Below are 19,422 nucleotides of genomic sequence, written 5' to 3'. Positions count from 1 at the left end.
ACAAAGTCATTATTTAGCAACAGATCTACATCCTACAGTGTAATGGGAAGAAGCTTAAATGCTTTTCCAACCCCTATCTGCCAACACACAAACTTACCCCCCCCCCCATGAACATATACCTAAGAATAACCTTAAATGAAACATGTGTAAAATCTCCTTTGTTGTGAAATCGTCACAAATTAAGCTTCACTCTTATCCTTCTGCTTGCACATCCCATTCTTAAAAATGGCACCTCAGTCCTTTATATGGTGTGTGCATGCCCCCCCCCCCGGAAGTATAGGTAACAACGATTTATTGTACATGGTGGTTGAGGCGCTTTGGGTGGTGGTCCATTCACTTTTATCATTAGCAAATCATTTAAACTGTCATTGTAACAACAGTGACATAAACTTATTCTTTATTGGGTTAATCTCTGTTCTCTTCAGAGGAAGCTGTGTAACTTGGAAGGCCAGCACCTTTTGATGATATTACCTTTCTGAGGAGTGTAATTTTTCCTTCTCTTGTGACAAAACATATTTCAGCATTCCTCAAGCATCAAACTCTGACACTGCCTTGGCTTCATACCATTCATTGAATACATTTTCTATAACCTTCTCAAGGGAATGATTTGAAAATGGGAAGTGCATTTCTTTACTTTTGGCACAATATACAGGGTGCAATCCAAAAGTTCCCAAAATATATTAATTAAACTATTACATCTTACCTAGATCTTATTCTGCACCATCACCTTCAAAGTAGTCCCCTTGGGAGCGCATACACTGATCCCAGTCAACTGTATCAAATCTTCGCCCCTTCAACTTGATTTTCATCTTGGGGAAGAGAAAGAAGTCGCATGGAGCTAAGTCTGGCGAGTACGGTGGGTGAGGAACAACTGCCATCTTGTTTTTAGCCAAAAATTCCTGCACAATGTAAGCCGTATGTGGTCGTGCGTTGTCATGGTGGCGTACCCAGTCGTTCGTGCGCCACTTCTCTGGACATTTTCTCCTCATGTCCTCCCTCAAATGCCTTAGAACATCGCGGTAGAACTCTTTTATTGACTGTCTAACCAGAGGGACGAACTCCTTATGAACAATCCTGTCAATATCAAAAAAACAGATCAACATGGACTTAATGTTGCTCTTGACTTGTTGAGATTTTTTTTGGCCAAGGTGAAGAAGGGCCTTTCCTTGTGACGATTGCTGCTTGCTTTCAGGGTCATAGCCATAAACCCAACTTTCGTCACCAGTGACAACCTTCGAAAGATAGTTTGGATCCTCTTGAAGCTGTTGCTGAAGTTCCCTGCAGACTTCCAAGCGATGCTGCTTCTGTTCATTTTGCATCAGTCGTGGCACAAACTTCGCCGCAATCCTCCTCATGTTCAGTTCCTCTGACAAAATTCGTTGACATGTACCATAACTTAGTCCCAAGGTGTTACAGAGGTCGTGGATGGTCAGTCTACGATCTTGCAGAATCAGATCCCTAACTTTTGCGACACTTTCTGGTGTTTTGCCCGTTGACGGCCGTCCCGAACGATTGTCATCATCAGTCAATGTTTGGCCATTTTCAAAATGCTTATACCAGTTGTAAGTTTGTGTCTGGCCTAAACTGTTTTCACTAAAAGCTTGCTTCAACATTTGGTGCATTTCTGCAGCGGTTTTCCTAAGTTTGAAACAAAACTTTATACAGACACGCTGCTCTCTCAGGTCAGCCATCACAAAACCGCAAACTCACGGAAACACAACAATGGAAATACATTCACCAACAATAAACCCAACCACTCAACTCGACGCCGCTTGCCACACTGATTCAAGAAGGATTTGTGAGGAGACATGTAGCGGTATTTCTATGTACTCATAACCATTCGCGTGCAAAATTCAAATTTCGGTAACTTTTGGATTGCCCCACATATATTTAATGTGTTACACTCAGGATACATGCAGAAACTCATGTAGGTCTTGGCCATGACAGTTATCATATGAAAATGATCAGTAAAAGGGCTTGACAGTTTTTTCATTAAAATTCTCCAGTATGAAATTTCACAAAAATCTGTCTAGCAGTTCTAGAGTTGTCTCATGCATGCAGACAGGTGCTCCACAGTGTTGCACTCCTGCTTTGAAAACACATGTAGGTGAGGTGCAAACCTAATAATCTATAATTTTCATTTCGTGCATCCTGTTGTGTTACAATATACAACTCTCTTATAGACCATCAAAACACAACAAATAGAAAAAATCAGGGCTTCGCTACATGTTTCAGCCACTAACAGCCATCATCAGGCAAACACATATCAACAAACATACACCATTGAACTGCTGTACAATAGATTGGATACAATGTTAAAATACTTTGTGTAAAAATACAATAAGTCAGATTATATAAAAAAAAACTTAAAAGTTATTGTATAAAACAAGATAAAACGTAATTAACATCATCAAATCGGTCGTTGATTTTTTACTTTTCATACGTTTATATGGACCAATTTGAAGTTGGATATTTCATTTATATAAGAATATATAGGAGGCCCATGATGTTGCAAATTAATTAATTGTGTAGTCAGTGCCTCATCTTATGAAGAATTGTCTGTACTGTATGGAAAGTAAACAACGACTCAATAATAATAGCTAATAATCTAGGCATGGATATTGCAGTTTATGTACTTACACAACTCTGAGCAAGTGGGTGAAAAGTGCATTTCCAGACTCACACTATTCTGAACCCCTTGTAATGACTGGTTCATGCTGATTCCAGACTAATAATATCCATAGGGACTTTAATAGTGTAACAATTGGATTTGTTCCAGCCCAATTGCTACTCACGTGTGGTGGACATCTTAGGAAAAAAGCATATCCTGATCTTCGCTCTTCGCCGCATACCACAGGGGGAAGAACTAACATATGACTACAAGTTTCCATTTGAAGATGTTAAGATCCCTTGTACATGTGGTTCACGGAAGTGTCGAAAATACCTGAATTAAACAGACACTTCTTGTTATCAGTATTTTGATACTATTCTGCAGTTGATCACCTAATTCTCTTGGAGGCGTTTGAATGACATTTGGCTCATGGTTTTGGGCTCCAGTTAATTTATGTATATATAATTTCCAAGAACTGGTATGTATGAAAGGTGCTTGATGTATACACTCAGGTGGCCTATATTGATCAGTGTTAATATGTTGACAGTTTGACTTTTTTGGGTAAATAACTCACAGAATGACGGATTTCAAATATGCATCTCTCTTTGACATTATAATCACTGTTGTGATTGGGGTGAAGTGTATGATCTGTCCTGCACAATATTCATAATAGTATGTAATGATTTGCATTAAGCTAATACATCAGTACTCGGGTAGACATTTTCTAAACATCCAGCTGAGCAGTTGACACTAATAGTTGCTTTTTATGATATAAGTAATTTTTGTACATTACTGTAAAAATGAAAATAACAGTGTAATGTTTAGTCATAAAAGGAAGGTACTTAGTGCGTTCTAAATTAATTTTTACCACTATGTGGTAGATGAATACCAGTTTGCACTATTTTATTATTATGAGGGCCTGTGATTTTTATAGTCATATCTTAAGATGATGTGCTATCAACGAAAATGTGAATCCAGTTGGGTCACAAATATTTGTATGCAATTTATCCCGTGGATACTCCTTGTGATAACTTTTCTTGTAATTATGGCTCCAAAGCAGCAGAAGGTTGCCAGGCAGTTGAGTTGTAGAATGGAGCCAACTTGTATATTAGTATATTAATACCTAAGGGTATACAATACATAAGTGTGATAAAAACAACTTTTTGAAGACTGGTGCTTCGGGGAACACCTTTGAACTTGATATTCTTTTCTGAATATTTTTTCCCTCTTGATTATTAATCATGGCACATTCACATTTCAATTAAGATTGCAACATAGATACTTATATTTGCATGGTAACATTTCACTCTTTTCATTTCTGTGAGTCAGTTCATGTACACCATTACAGATAAATAATACACTATACTCGTACACAACCAGACCAGCTTTGTAATAAATATGTTTTTCATAAAGAACAAAGTGAAATTATTTCTTTGTTTTTATTTTTAACATGAAGCAGTGGGTCTTGAAACCAACTTCATATTGATTTTAAAGATAATTTCAAATTTATATTGTAATTGTTTTATAACTGCACCCTCCAAGTCCCAAATCCTTTTCTGACCATATGCCTTCATGATATTTTAAACAATGGAGGGAAAAGTTACTGAATGTCAAGGTCACTTTTACAGTTCTGTAGTTAATATTTGATATTACCACTGCATTGGTAAATGGTACATCAAGATAATAAAACCATTTGATACAGCATTTTATAAAGCTCACTTTAATTAAAATCTGTAGAGACTTTCATGTTGCAGTATTGCTTACTTGTCATCCTCATTATAAATAAGCAGGCCTATAAAGGTTATGTAGTGTACGTGTGTATGTGCGAAGTTGCTATTACTAATTTCATTGCAGTGCCATTTTTTGTGTCATCTGCTTGCCAAAATGGACTCTCTGAAGATGTCAAAGAGAGAATACAAAATCATTTAGGTTTCCATAGATTTTAATTAAACTGAATTTCAAGAAACACTTTATCAAGTGGTTTTTAATTATCTTGATGTAACAGTTTTACTATTTGATATTCATTCCTTCAGAAACAACATGTTTGATGAAAATGCACTCATTAAAACAATATCCAAATGTAGTTCAGTTAATGGTGCACAGTTGGAGCAGCATACAATTCTGTCTTTTTGAGCATGGAATCTTTAACCATCAGACTTCATTTCATCTGTAATGGCTAATTGTGAGCAGACAGTCATACCAAAGGCAATAGATTCTTGACCCATTGTCATGAAATATCATTCAAAAGTCTGGTTTCTTACATTAGTTTGTTTTCAGTTGTTTCCTCTCATTTGTATCTTTATAGCCTTCGCATTTATTTCTTGTTTTGTACAAATATCAAAGCATATTTTGTTGGTACCCAGTTTGACTTAAAAAGTTAAAAGCATTCCCTGTAACAGGCCATAGAGGTCTATATAGGTTTGTGAGATGTTGAGACTCCCATATTTTCTAGACAATCAGTCCACAGCTAGCACTGAGTCAGCCTTACACACCAGCCGCCCTTTACCTCCAGGAAGATTGCTGCTACACATTTTGAATAATTATCATTTATAAATACAAAATCACATCAAATTATGGGTTTCATTTCTATATTTTGCTTTGGTAAAAATAATAATCTCTGACTAAGAGTTCACAGAAATGGTGTTAAAGTAATTTTGCATTAAGGTTGTGGTTTCTTGATTTCTGACACCACAGTTTCATAGGGTTTTGGAGGAACCTGCTGCCTCCGTAAGTACTGTTCAGCTCCTATTATCACTGCCACTTAGCCCATACCTGCTCGATTTACACAGCGTTCCATATGCCAAGTAGCCATAATGCATATTTTTAATGTAACCCCACAGATGCATTTGGCTGTTCTTGTTGGGTGGCTTTGCATGGTACTCAAGTTTAAATGATTTTGCATACAAACAAATCATTCAGACTGCAAAGCACAGACTGTATGTAACAGTCATATCCTTTAAATACACACCTTCCAATATGTCGCCTGGCCAGTCACGACAGAAGCAACTAGAAACAGTGACATTCTACTTATTCCCATACATTAGAAATTGTTCCCCACATTCTGCTTTTTAGTTAGTATTTATAAAATTACCTCAGTTTAACATTTTGTAACAGTTTAAGCAGTCAAACTGTTCAATGATCAATGTTTCAAATGGCTGTAATATAACATTAAAACAAAATTCATATATACAGGTATACCGTGGGCACAAAGTTACTTTTGTATCATGTACCTTGTTGGATTTGAGGTTCTCATATCAGTGATTGAAAAATATGTATTGGCATGTGTTAGCTATGCATGTGACTCTCCGAAGCCCACCAGTTGAACGTTTCAGAGGAACGTTCTGCCTCCATCTTCAACCTTACCGGCGTACATGGCCCAAAATCACAGAATGTAGTTGTGCACAGATATCTTGTTTTTCAACAGTGCAGTTACTTTACTGCATAATACTTAAAAATTGATAATTATTGGCACATAACAACATGAACATGAATTACTGTGAAGTGCGTAAATTAGAATTCATTTGGAAAACGTGTGAGCAGCATTCCGTTAAGTATCTGGCTATTTTTTCGTTAAGGACATCTTACTGTTACACCCATAGTATGTACTTCCATAAAATGATGTAGACCATGTGGGCTGCCTTGGAAAATCTCGTCATGCAGAGTCAACACAAGACCACTACCAAACAAGTTGCACGCTATTCTCATTGCTGGTATATAGGAGCTGTTCATATCCTGAAGATTTTAACGGTTACGTTAAAAGAACAGTCATGGACTTCGTAATAAGTCATAAATTCCGATGAGTGTGCGGTTAAAATATGAATAGTTTGGAAGATCCCATAAAACTCACTTTACAAAATATGGCAAATTGGCTAGAATGAGCAACAAAGCTCAGCGGTACCCCTCTAAATAACCTGAACGATGTAAACAACTACACAACCAACAGACTTTTGCAATCTTGTAGGTCTAGCTGTCTTGTTGCAGTGGAGGTGGCAGCCTCAGTGTTGTCAAATGTACTTATAATTAGGACTTTTATTCAGAACAATTATCAAATCTTCGAGAAGTAATGCATGTGGATTTCAATATACTAACTTTTTTGCTGTAGAACTGAACACTACTACTACTGTTTTGGCTGCATGTGCTCGTCTACTTTATAACTGAAAGTTCCTGATACATCGAATTTCGTGACTTTATTCATAAGGTGGGAAACTTAAAATTTATAGTTAGCTTACTTCTACGTGGATCTAGTGACTTCCAACGCATTCCTTTCTTTGTTTACGAGATCTCTGCAGATGCAATGTCATTGACCTGGCAACACTGTGAAAAATTCGTGTTAATGGCGCGGAGATGTGGTTGAAGTAGGCTAGCTCCGGCCGGTTTCGAATGAATTGAGATCGATCAAGATATTTAAGCCTTAAAAATTTTCTTGCTCCATGTAAAAGCGCTCCGAAGTTGCCCAGAACTATGAAAAGTTATATTTTAATCGTAGGGCCTGCTACCCATCTGAACAGAATCTCTGATGTAGGATCAGATTCAAGTCATAATTCCGTCGCATGACTATACTTCCTTTGTTTATTCGTGTATGTGCTGGTGCAGTTATTTGTATGAAATTTGACTTCATGGGTATAGTATTTTGTTTTTGGATACATTCATATGTTCATTTTGCCGTAACAGGTGCTATTTTACAAAATACGTACATGTAAACACAGGACTTAAAATGGCGATATGTCATAGGTATGCACGGTCTGTTAGATCACTACACTTATTAGTCATGCAAGCAGTGATTTCGTGGGGCCTTTGTTCAGAAAAATACAAGTTATATATGAATAATTTCATCCTTCAATCTTAAAATTTGTTGGCAATGATCTATGTAAGCTTGATATTTAAATTGTAAAACAAAAGAAAAAAATCACAGTATTAAAATTCAGAAGTACATCTTCTTACCTCCCCTATGTAACTAACATCATAGTAGCTTCGATATCAACCAATCAAACTCTTCAGCTCATGTACAATGATACACGTGATCACAGATCCACCAATAGTCGGCTGGGTTAGTAAGACTCATTCACCACCGTTTTTAGGGTAAGGGTGATTCTGGAAGGGGGAAGGAGATGTTTTGATGGTTTGTAGGTGTTCATGTGATAGATGTCAACATTTTTGTTCTGAAATTCAATGTTTAATCATAAATATAACTATATTCAGGAATCAAGCGTAGCTTCTGGTAGACGCTATGTTGGTATACACGCTTCACAGAGGTTAGTAGACTTAATATATACAAAATAATTGACATTCTTAGTGAAATGTTTGTTTACTGCCTGTGACAACAGAAGGGGAAATACTACGATGAGTCGTGTAGTAATTTAGGAACTACGTTATTGTATTCAAAGAATGATTAGGTATGAGTTGTAGGAAGTAGTGAATGTGTATAAATTACAAGTGGATAATATATGAGTTGTTTGGAAAATACATTTTTAACCTGTAATTCTATTAACGTTGATTTGAGAGATTGAAGGTTTAGGTCTGTGTTGAGGTTCTTTACAAGTGGGATGAATTTATCTCGGAGCTGGAGAATGTTTTAGGGTTCAACTCCAGTATCTCCAGCTTCTGGCGCTGCATTTTCAGCCTTCAGCGTTATTATCAATATTCATGTCTTAGTGCAGTGGAGTTAGCCAAAAATTTTCATGATGTCTTCCTTTGTTAGTGATTCTTTTTAACTGCATTAATTTCATTTCAAATATAGTGGCCGTGAATGGACTTCCAGAAAGTAGAAACTTGATACTAATTATGGGAATATACTGACTTACCTCTTGTATCGATGACCGTTATGAGATGTTGGAATGACACCGGAAGGCTTTTGAATAACTTGTGGTATTGCAGTAGTATGTAGTAGCTACACATTGCAGTATAGTGGAATATAATCTAGTACATAGAAATGAATTAGTTTAAATAGGAGTTAAACAGTGACTGCATACTTATCAGGTATTTAAGTGTAGATTATAGAAATGCTATGACTCTCTACAGCTGACATGTGCAGAACAATGTAATGAATGAAGACACAGGCACTTGAAAGCGTGTCCTTGGGTTTGCCTCGGAACTGCCATGAACCGGCGTGGAGACGGGCGGGCCCAGAGACGCAGTGAGCGCAACACCCGACAGACTCGGGGAAGGAAGAGGCTTCCTGAGGATGCTGATAATATTAGTCTTACCAACAATGAGTCATCATCAGCCCCACCTGCTCCACCCTCTACAACACAGCGACTCTCACATGAACAGAAGAATGACACTGATGTTGCTGTTCATCACAATTCTGTATCTTTAGTAAGTTGACATCTGTATTATTATTTTATTTAATTGTGTATCCGGTTACAATTTTAGTATATATTTTTAAATCATACCATATTTTTTCATCTTATATATATTTTTACATTGATGTCATTTCCCCAGTTGCCATGCTTCGTAAATCACCTGTTTTGCAAACTTGCAGTCATGATATCTTTCCCTCCTCATGTGGAAGTGATGAATCGTCAGGACATAGTATAACAGTTGATTTATATGGATTGTAAAGAATTGTCCTGTACAGATACATCTGTTCTGTTGGACTACAGCACTACTTAGTAGTTGTTTATTTGGTGTATGATGTTCGATGTGTGTCCAGCCTAAATGTCAATAAAATGAAATATATACACAAATGGAAGCAGGGATTAAGGTGTGAACTTCTTCATGTAGTTTGATAGCTCTCAGAGCTCCTTTTCCTGCCCAGTCAAGTCACCTTCTGTGTACAGGGTGGAGCAGGTCCATCCCATCCTATTTTGCTTCAGTTTAAGAGAACTCTTACTCTGTATGGCTGAAAGTTGATGGAATTATGTGGGAGACAGAGTTTAAGTGGTATTCCTCTATTAAATGTAAGTTATGTCAGGTGTACCTGAACCAAGTAGCAAAAATTTGTAGTTCTGTGGTGCAGTGGTACAGACATTGAAAGAGACGCAGAGTGTCTTGCAATAGAATGGGCCTCCACATGGCATGGTGCCCCAGGACAGTGTTAGATAAATATATGAAATTTTTCAGAGGATCCCCTTGCAAGTCTATTCACCCAGCACATTTTGAATTAGGCCTGTCTTGCTCAGCTGTGCATGATACGTGGTGCAATCCAAAAGTTCCTGAAATATATTAATAAAAACTATTATATCTTACCTACATCTTATTCTGCACCATCACCTTCAAAGTAGTCCCCTTGGGAGTGCATACACTGATCCCAGTGTTTCTGCCACTTTTCAAATGCATCCTGGAAGTCTTTCTTTGTTAGGGTGTTTAGTACCGTCTGCGTTTCCACTTGAATTTCCTCAACTGTATCAAATCTTCGCCCCTTCAACTTGATTTTCATCTTGGGGAAGAGAAAGAAGTCGCATGGAGCTAAGTCTGACGAGTACGGTGGGTGGGGAACAACTGCCATTTTGTTTTTAGCCAAAAATTCCTGCACAATGTAAGCCGTATGCAGTCATGCGTTGTCATGGTGGAGTACCCAGTTGTTCGTACGCCACTTCTCTGGACGTTTTCTCCTCATGTTCTCCCTCAGACGCCTTAGAACATCGATNAACTTTCGTCACCAGTGACAACCTTCGAAAGATAGTTTGGATCCTCTTGAAGCTGATGCTGAAGTTCCCTGCAGACTTCCAAGTGATGCTGCTTCTGTTCATTTTGCATCAGTCGTGGCACAAACTTCGCCGCAATCCTCCTTATGTTCAGTTCCTCTGACAAAATTCGTTGACATGTACCATAACTTAGTCCCAAGGTGTTACAGAGGTCGTGGATGGTCAGTCTACGATATTGCAGAATCAGATCCCTAACTTTCGCGACATTTTCTGCTGTTTTGCCTGTTGATGGCCATCCCGAACGATCGTCATCATCAGTCAGTGTTCGGCCATTTTTAAAATGCGTATACCAGTTGTAAGTTTGTGTCTGGCCTAAACTGTTTCCACCAAAAGCTTGCTTCAACATTTGGTGCATTTCTGCAGCGGTTTTCCCAAGTTTGAAACAAAACTTTATACAGACACGCTGGTCTCTCAGGTCAGCCATCGCAAAACCGAAAACTCACAGAAACACAACAATGGAAATACATTCACCAACAATAAACCCAACCACTCAACTCGATGCCGCTTGCCACACTGATTCAAGAAGAATGTGTGAGGAAACACCTAGCGGTATTTTGATGTACTCATAACCATTCGCGCGCAAAATTCAAATTTTGGAAACTTTTGGATTGCCCCACGTAGTTTTACACTAGAGACTAAAATTGCATGGTTGCAAGCGTCAGTTGTTCCAAAAGAAAGGACAAAATTATCAGGACGTGAGAAGACAGGTTGCTGTAGAAATGCTTTCCCGTGTCAAAGAGGACAGAATTTAAGTTTTTCTAATGGAGCAATGTTTTGTGTATGTGGAACATCAGCAGGCACTGTATGGGGAAGTGAAAGTACTCTTGAAGCTATTGAACATGAGTGTAATTCACAAAGGTCAACGTATGGTACCCTCTGATGAAAGACGATATTATGGATTCTTTCCTTCTTTAAGAACAGGTATTGAATGGCACTGCTGTGACTCACATACCTGCAGGAACAGCTTTCCAGTTAAATGGTGCACCACCTCACTTCTGCCATTGCGCTCACACCTCACAGGACAGGGAGTTTTCTGTGATTGTTGGATAAAGAAAAAGGGCCAATTTCCTTGGCCCCCCCCCCATATTCTCCAGATTTCACTCATAAAGTTTTTTGAGAGTTTGTAAAAGATGTTCATTGAGAAAAGATGCTGCATGATGGTACTGTTAGATCTGCAGTGTTTGTTATCAGTGAAATTCACACCACACCTGGCAAGACGTTTAATATTACCTTGAAGTGTGTCATGCCACTAATGGTGTCTATATTGAGGTCCATTCAGCACGTAAGAAACTTGGTGAGCAGAGCTGTATAATATTTTATTTTATTGACATTAAGGCCACACACGTTGTATTAGGAGGATCCATTTTATCAGTTCTCTTTGTGTTGCCTTGGCAGCAATTAATTTCTGTTTCTACAATGTCAGTAAACATGTGGGCATTTCTCATATAATTTTGATGTTAACGTTTGTAATTTTTCTTAATTTAAGAGGAAAGAGAAGCTTTCAGCACCGTTATGACTGTGTCATCAACTTCCTTCATCCTACCCCATTAGTTGACCACTTCTTCCAAAAGATGGTACCAAAGTTCTGCCATTTGTAACTGCCCTACAACCTACAACTATATTTTTAATTCCTTCATTAATATCAACATCATAGCTGTGCATACTTCTGAGGTCGGTTCTGTTCTGACATTCATTCAGTGTTTTTGTTATGGCTGCTAATGCTCAAGCTCTTTGGCTTTTTGCCCATTTCCTTCTGTGTGTCCTGGTCATACTTAGTTGTAAGTGCACATTCATATTGATCTTGCCTGTGGCTTGACATTGTAATCAAGTATGCATATCTATCATAGAATTTGGATCCTAATTCAGTGCTCTTTGGGGCTGGGAAAAGGATGATGTGTGCAGGTGAGCTTCCAAGCTTTTGTATCCAATGTATGGTGTTATATGAGTGTTGTGGAATCAGGGATTGTTTCCTATTGAGGGTTTGTTTTCTATATATCATTAGCTCTGTGCAATTGAATATATTATGTACACAGTCGCACCCTTTGTTTTCTTTTGGTATTTTCCTCGATCATATTTGTGAATGATCTGTTTTGATATTTGGGAGGAATTACCTGTATCATTTAGCTGTCTTATTATCTTACTTTTCTAGCTGAAAAATCTGTCACTCATCAGGTGCCCTCCTTTTATAGATCCCAAAAGTTCATTATTGTATTCGTGATGTTCTACCACTGGACTCCATTCTGAGCCAGTGAAACCCATTCCCAAACTTTATATTCAGTTGCATTAAGATTTGTTTTAATGTTATGCTTCCATCTTTTCCTGGGTCTCCCATGTAGTTTATTCCATATACATTTATCATCTCCTCCATGTCTCCATGTCCCATCCATCTCATCCACTGTGATTTGGTCAGTATCACAAATTATACTCCCATCTGCTATGGGAATGAGGGCACATCATTAGGAAGTTACTAGATTCTATTTTCAAGATACTTCTAATAATCATACTTAGTGGGAAATTCATATATAACAGAACAGGACTTTTCTTCCACAAGTTTGCCTATACAAGGTATGATGTACTCCGGTCCCTAGAGAAGGATGACTTCATCCTTCTGTAATTTTCTTTATCTTTGGTCCAAATATTCTCCTCAGAGTGCTGTTGTCATACAGTCTAAGTCAGTATATGTTCTTTCCTTAGGTTGTGGATCCTAATTTCATACCCAGATGAAACACTAGGCAACACTTTAATTATCAGATATAGTTTGAATGTGTAAAGTCAAAAATTCCATCAAGCATAAAAATTCTTAACAAATTAATAAAATATTTTACTGTCACTTCAGGCCGAAGTATGTAAGACAGCAAAAGAATGTATTCATTGATTTAAAAAATCTTTTAGTCTATGCATTAATTGAGTGTAATGGTTAGAATGCCCTCCATAAAAGAGGTAGGTTTGCATACTATAATTTGTAGGTTTGTAGGTAGACAAACATGAGAGATTCTAATCTGAATTGTAGCAAACATTCCTCTAATCTGAGATATTGGGTTTTTGGACTTTATCCATCGTCCTAGTTTTTAAGATAACTAAGAAAAACAGGCCGTTTCAAAAACTGGATCTGTTTCCATCCTCAGGTGAGGGAAAACACCTATTCTGTTGGGTCCCTTAGAAAAAGAGCTACCCTCAATCATTGGACAACCTATGTCACAAAACACAAAGGTTATAAATACCTGAGACCAGGCTAAGTCCATGAGAGCTAATAAGAAAAATATACTTAACAGATTGTTCCAAACACATACAAGCATGGAACCAGGATAGATAGAGCCGTAGAAATTTATGTCACGATACCGACCTAATAACCAGGTCCATGACCACCACGGCATGGATTAGAAAGGAGAACTAGTAAAGAAGTAATAGTGTCTAACTAGCGCCAACAATGGAGTAAATCACGTCTATTTAATTTAGAACTTAATAGAAACCAATAAAAACATATCACACCATACAGATCTTCTGTGTGAATTCATGACTTCATTGCTGATAATGGGGATCCAAATGGTAGAAAAGTCCAAACTGGGTTGGCTAATTGGGTTGGCCGAGCATGCCATATTGGCCGCTTCCTTGTATTTCCTATACCTGATGTGGCTTTAAATATCCAAAATCTTAGCTTCATCCCAGCCTACCCTATGTCCCTCTTCATAGGCATGTTGGGCTAGTTTAGATTTTTCTAGAAGACCTTCTTTGGGGATTATGCCTATGTTCCTGGAGCCGCACGGCCAGAGGTCTGCCTGTTTCGCCAGTGTAGCTTCTGCCACATAAGGAATGCTATAGATGCACTGTGCCGTCTCATGGACTTAGCCTGGTCTCAGGTGTTTATAACCTTTGTGTTTTGTGACATCGGTTGTCCAGTGATTGAGGCTAGCTCTTTCTAAGGGACCCAACAGAATAGGTGTTTTCCCTCACCTGAGGACGGAAACAGATCCAGTTTCCAAAACGTCGTGTTTTTCTTAGTTATCTTGAAAACTAGGACGATGGATAAAGTCCGAAAACCCAATATCTATGTGTGTTATACACCATCAACAGAATCCTATGGTAACTATTCCACTAATCTGATCTGCTGTGAACTTCACTCGAGGCATAATTTAATATTTTACTGTTGTTTCCAAATATTTGAAGGATTTATTAGCCATCTTATATTATGAAGGATTTGGGTTTCTCACAGTGATGGTTATGAAGAGTACTATCTTCCAGGATGTAACGCTGTGTAATCCATTGAAAGTCAGTCGATGTTTTGGGGGAACATGTCGCCTCCATCTTCTGTGTCGAAGAACAAGCCAAGCAAGAAATCAGCATGAAAGCAGGTGGAAAGCATAGCAAAGCATATTCTTTGACCCTACAGATGGAGGTGACATGTTCCTCTGAAACATCAGTTGACTTTGAGTGGACTTGGCATTATATCCCAGAAGATAGAAATCTTGATCTTTATATTGTGGTTTTGGACTATCTTACTAAAAAATGTTTTATGATATTAACACATTACACGTCTTTCATTTCAGTGAATATAATTGTGGTATGAATTCCCTTTTGAGGGAATGTTTAAAATATTTCAGAGAGAGGAAGTTTATGGTGAAGGAATGTTCATATAAAGCCAGCTCACTCGGTTGTGACAATTTTATTTTATTAATTTTACCACACGGGCATCGGAGAGAAGCACTTTAAAAGGCACATTGAATTTTCACTTTCTTTGTTGCTGTTTTTCTGCTGTAATAGGTGGGTGGATGGATTAGTCTGGTGAGTAGTAGATAGCTGTATGCATTCCATGGATCCTGGCTTACTGCAATGTGAAGGAAGTCTGTATGCAGATAAATGCAGTAAGCAAATCATACTACAACAAGCACAAGACATATGCTACATTTAATTTTCTAGAAAAAAGAAAATTCTTATATTAAAATTTCATATATAATTAAGAAGCTGCTAGTATATAAGGTTTACAAGTTTATCAACACAGTGAAAAGTGTGTGGCAAAGCGGTTTCTTTTAATGACAATTGAAATTATCCTCTATTAGAGAATAGACTTTTGATTTTTAAAAGGCTCTTGCTGTGCAGTTAATTCCTGAATAATATCTTTTGGAATACTAAGATTAAAAATGTATCTGTGGAGAACATTTCTCTACCTTGTATTGATTTCACGAACTTAAGAATTTCACATAATAATTTCATATTAATTCATTTAAATTTTTATTAAGGCAAATACCCAGAAACAGGTGTTAGTATCCGAAATCTCTTAAATAAACTTATGCATGACTCCTCAGAGCAATGGCCATATTATTCTGATTATGTTATTTGTTTTTTTTATTACAAAATAAATATTTTTCTATTGTTAGTGGCATATCCCCACAAATTGTAACTTACAGTATGACAGTGAAAGTATGTGTGAAGTACACTTGTCTCTGAAAGTTACATGCTGCTAAGAAGTAAAAGATGCCACATTGCAAATTATGTTGAGCCCAGTTTTTGTATGTTCTTGTCTACATGACTTTTCCAATTTCATTGACAGTTGGTTCAGAGAACAAGGAACTTGGTATGTAGCATTTGAGGTTCACACAGTGGCAGTTATGAAGAATTCTTTCTTCTGGAATGTAATACCTTCTAGTGTGTTGAAAGTCATCTGACATTTCAGAGGAGCATATTGCTACTATCTTCAAGGGTGAAGAATAAGCGAAGCAAGAAATAGTATGTAGCAGGCAGCAGGCATATGAAGTGTCAGTTGTCTTGAGAAAATGGATAAACGGATGTTGATTAAATTTTAATAATTTACAGAAGCCATGTGATCTATCAGGAACGCATGAGAAAATATGTGTAATGTCCTTGCACATGCCGCGCCATAGCTCAAGCGGTTAGTCGCTGGTTTGCCACTGCGGCGGCCCGGGTTCGATCCCGGCTCTGGTCAAGTGGGATTTGTAGTGGACAAAGAGGCGCTGGGGCAGGCTTTCTCCAAGTACTCCAGTTTCCCTGCCAATCTTCATTCCACCAATTGCTCCACAGTCACCCTCACCTATCATCTGGGGCTGGTATAATAGGCCAGAAGTGGCCGCAGTGCAAGGGACTAAGTCCCACCCCACTGGCAATAAAAAAGTCCTTGAACCAATTATATTTTTTCATGTTCATTTTGATAGTTAAGGCATGCCAGTTTTGTTTTAAAAAACGTGAGAATTCACTGGGTTTGGTCTAAATAAGAGAACCTTCTCTAGGTTACACTTGAGTACCAGAGAATCTTTTGTTCAGAGTGAAGCTGATCCTGCCCTCTGTCCAGTTTGCAGTTCTATAATGCATGAAGCGTTGCTTACACATTACCTGTACACGATGATGTTTTGGCTCAGAGACAGTTTTACTGTACCTTCATCTTTTATTGTATTGTCCAACACAGACAAGAATTACCTCTTTCATCTAAACAATGTCATGTATTCAGTGATATGCCTCTCTGATTTTTAATTTGGATGGTAAATATGAATGAAATAAATCCAATATTACACAAGTGGGAATTTTAAAATAGTAATGAAGTATCATTATATTTTTCAGCTAATTTCAGTGTGGCATTTGCTTTTAATATTAGCTGTACTTTTATGCACAAGATTTTTAATTCGTTTAATTTAAGAACCTGATCAAATAATGATGGCATCAGCACTTTGATTATTTATTTAGCGTCTGTTATTCACAGTTTCATGTACAACACCATGTCCCACAAAACTTGTTAACTTCAAAATTTTAAAAGTTTACATCTTTCAGCCAGTACAGCCATCATCACGTGTTAAAAATTTTTTGATGAAGAAGTTGCTGTCCTTTGTTGTTAATATATATGCAAGTCCCTTCAGTGCCCTAGTGTGTCTGTAACATGTGTGAATTTCCTATCAGAATTCATGTATGCAAAGTTCTCTGTGTGTCATGTGGTTACTTATTTGCGTACTTACTGGAATTGGTGCATTGTGTTCTTCCTTGCTGTGTGTTTTACAATGTGTCTTGTTCCTGAATGTTTGCTTAGTTGGACTGGTTCTTCTTTATATAATGCGCTTTTATTGCTCTCTCTTGTTTAATTCTTCTGCTACTCCAAATATTAGGTGGTGGGTATGGTATTTCTCGAATGTTTTGAGGTGTTTTCCTTTTTTCTCTGTTTTTAAGACTTTCATAGTGTTAGTTATACTCCCATATGCATATCATGTGTTAAATATATGGTTCGAATATCCTGAGCTGCTGTTGTTATTCCATATTTCCTGTATGTGCTTTTTATGTCTGGTTTGGAATATTCGGCTGTTTGCTTTGTGTATTTTAGAGGCTAATCTGTACATCACCGGTCACAGTAGCCGAGCGGTCTAAGACATGTACTGTCTTCGCTCGCTTGGAAACCGGGATCATGGGTTCGAATCCCACTCAGGGCATGGATGTTTAGTTTGTATGTGTGCGTTTTTTCTGTGTTTTTGTACGGGTAGAGGCCTGGCGACGATTTGATCACCCGCCCAAGGAGTCCTACCGAATGTGTAAGATCTAGAAAAACCGAAGTGAACGGAGAAGTTCATGGAGGTAGGCCTAGGCCCACTGGGGCTATAGTGCCAAGGGAAAAGAATCCGTACATCTCATTTGGTATACTCCACTTTTTTCATATTCATCCATTTGCAGGCAAGGCTTTACTAGGTTTTGTATTGTGTTTTTTGTTCATAATGCAATCTCTATGTCTGTTTCTTTAAAAAGTCCTGTGATTTCTTTCATTTCTATTCCGTAGTACATAAACTGACCAGTTTTGTTGTTTGGTGTTGTGGGCTTGCATTTTTATTGTGTTTGTGGATTTGAGTGACTTATGCTTAATTTTCTATTATATTCATTGTTACATAATGTGTCTTGTATAATATATAGTTCCTTTGTTTTCACTTCATTTCTTATTGGATATGTATGCACTCTGTTCATTAAGTAGTTAATGCTTGCTATTATATGTTCGTATGGGTGTCATGAGTCATTTGGTATTGTATGTGTTTGTGTAGGTTTCCAATATATTCAAATTCCTGTTTTGTTCTTTTTCGGTGAATTGTTAGCTCCAAGAAATTGATGGAGTTGTGTTGTTCTTTTTGGATAGTATATTTTATACTGGTTGTTTGTTTATTGAATTCTGTTAGTGTTTCAACTATGCTTGTTTTGTTTTGGTTGAAAGTTACGAGAATGTCATCTGCATATCTAAAATATCCAATTTTTTAATGTTTCTTTAAGGTTGGGTACAGTTGTTATGCTCCATATATTGGATATATATTTGACTAGGTTCATCCTGGTCAATCACACTAACAATAGTATAAAAGATCATCACACTGGATGACATTAATATTCTCTTATACTATTGGATATATACTAGCTAATATATTGGAAGTAGGAACATCCATTGCTAATTATTCAGTTTGTTTGTAATATTGCTGGTTGAATTGGAAATAGTTTTGTTCAGCCTTGTTCAGCCATTGATTTTAATGTGTTTATTATTTCTTTTTTGTTAGTTTTTGTGATATCTTTGTGATTATTATGCTTTCTGTTGTATTGATGACCTCTAATTTTGATATGTTAATATACATATTCCTTATATCGAATGAACACATTCTCACATCTTCATCAGTTTCTGTAGATTGTAAATCTGTAGTCAGATGTATAGACTTTTGGATGTTATATTTATTGGGTAGGTGTAATGTACTTGTTAGATATTTTGCTAGTTTGTATGTGGTTGTGCTCCTCCAATTGATTATTGGTCTGATAGGTGTATTTTGTTTGTATAGTTTTATTCTTATGTGGAGATTTATGGCTGTTGGGTTCATGTTTATATATTTACATTTGTTTTCCTTTTGTGTCATGTTATTACATTGTGTCCATTGTATGTTTTATAGCCTTTTGGTAGTTTTGCTTGGGATTATTATTAAGTAATACGAATTGATTCTCTTGAGTGAAATAGTTTACTTCTTGTGTGTAATCTGTTGTGAGTATAATTGTAGTCTTCCTTTATCTGGTTTTGTTATGGTGATCTCACTTTCTACCAACTTATTTCTTATGTTCCTTACTAGTTTCCATTCTGTTTTATCTGTATTATTTATGTTATCCTTTTGGTTAATCTTTTTTATTGTTTTTGTGACCATATGTCTGTAATGTTGTTCCATT

General features: G+C 37.2%; 2 protein-coding genes across 5 annotated transcripts in view; both read left to right on the top strand.

Moving 5' to 3' along the window:
- The window catches only part of LOC111865554 (histone-lysine N-methyltransferase trithorax), a 37,554-nt gene extending 33,515 nt beyond the window's left edge, over positions 1-4,039 (top strand). For both annotated transcript variants that reach the window (XM_023853688.2, XM_023853687.2), the window contains exon 14: positions 2,780-4,039. In XM_023853688.2, coding sequence (XP_023709456.1) covers positions 2,780-2,953 — 174 coding nt within the window. In that variant the 3' untranslated portion in view covers positions 2,954-4,039. The remainder of the gene's footprint in view (positions 1-2,779) is intronic.
- A 3,668-nt stretch (positions 4,040-7,707) lies between these two features.
- The window catches only part of LOC111865541 (protein capicua homolog), a 61,420-nt gene continuing 49,705 nt past the window's right edge, over positions 7,708-19,422 (top strand). Inside the window, exons 1-2 of one of the 3 annotated variants that reach the window (XM_023853656.2) lie at positions 7,708-7,863; positions 8,630-8,926. In XM_023853656.2, the coding sequence (XP_023709424.1) occupies positions 8,708-8,926 (219 nt within the window). In that variant the 5' untranslated portion in view covers positions 7,708-7,863; positions 8,630-8,707. Of the gene's footprint in view, positions 7,864-8,629; positions 8,927-14,939; positions 15,117-19,422 lie in introns of those variants that run through there. The other 2 variants (XM_023853657.2, XM_023853658.2) reach the window with 2 other exon arrangements.

This window comes from Cryptotermes secundus, unplaced genomic scaffold (genome assembly GCF_002891405.2).
Source record: "Cryptotermes secundus unplaced genomic scaffold, Csec_1.0 scaffold836, whole genome shotgun sequence".
Classification (NCBI taxonomy): domain Eukaryota; kingdom Metazoa; phylum Arthropoda; class Insecta; order Blattodea; family Kalotermitidae; genus Cryptotermes; species Cryptotermes secundus.
The sequence above is the reverse complement of the archived record's forward strand: the minus strand, read 5'-3'. Positions and strand labels throughout refer to the sequence as shown.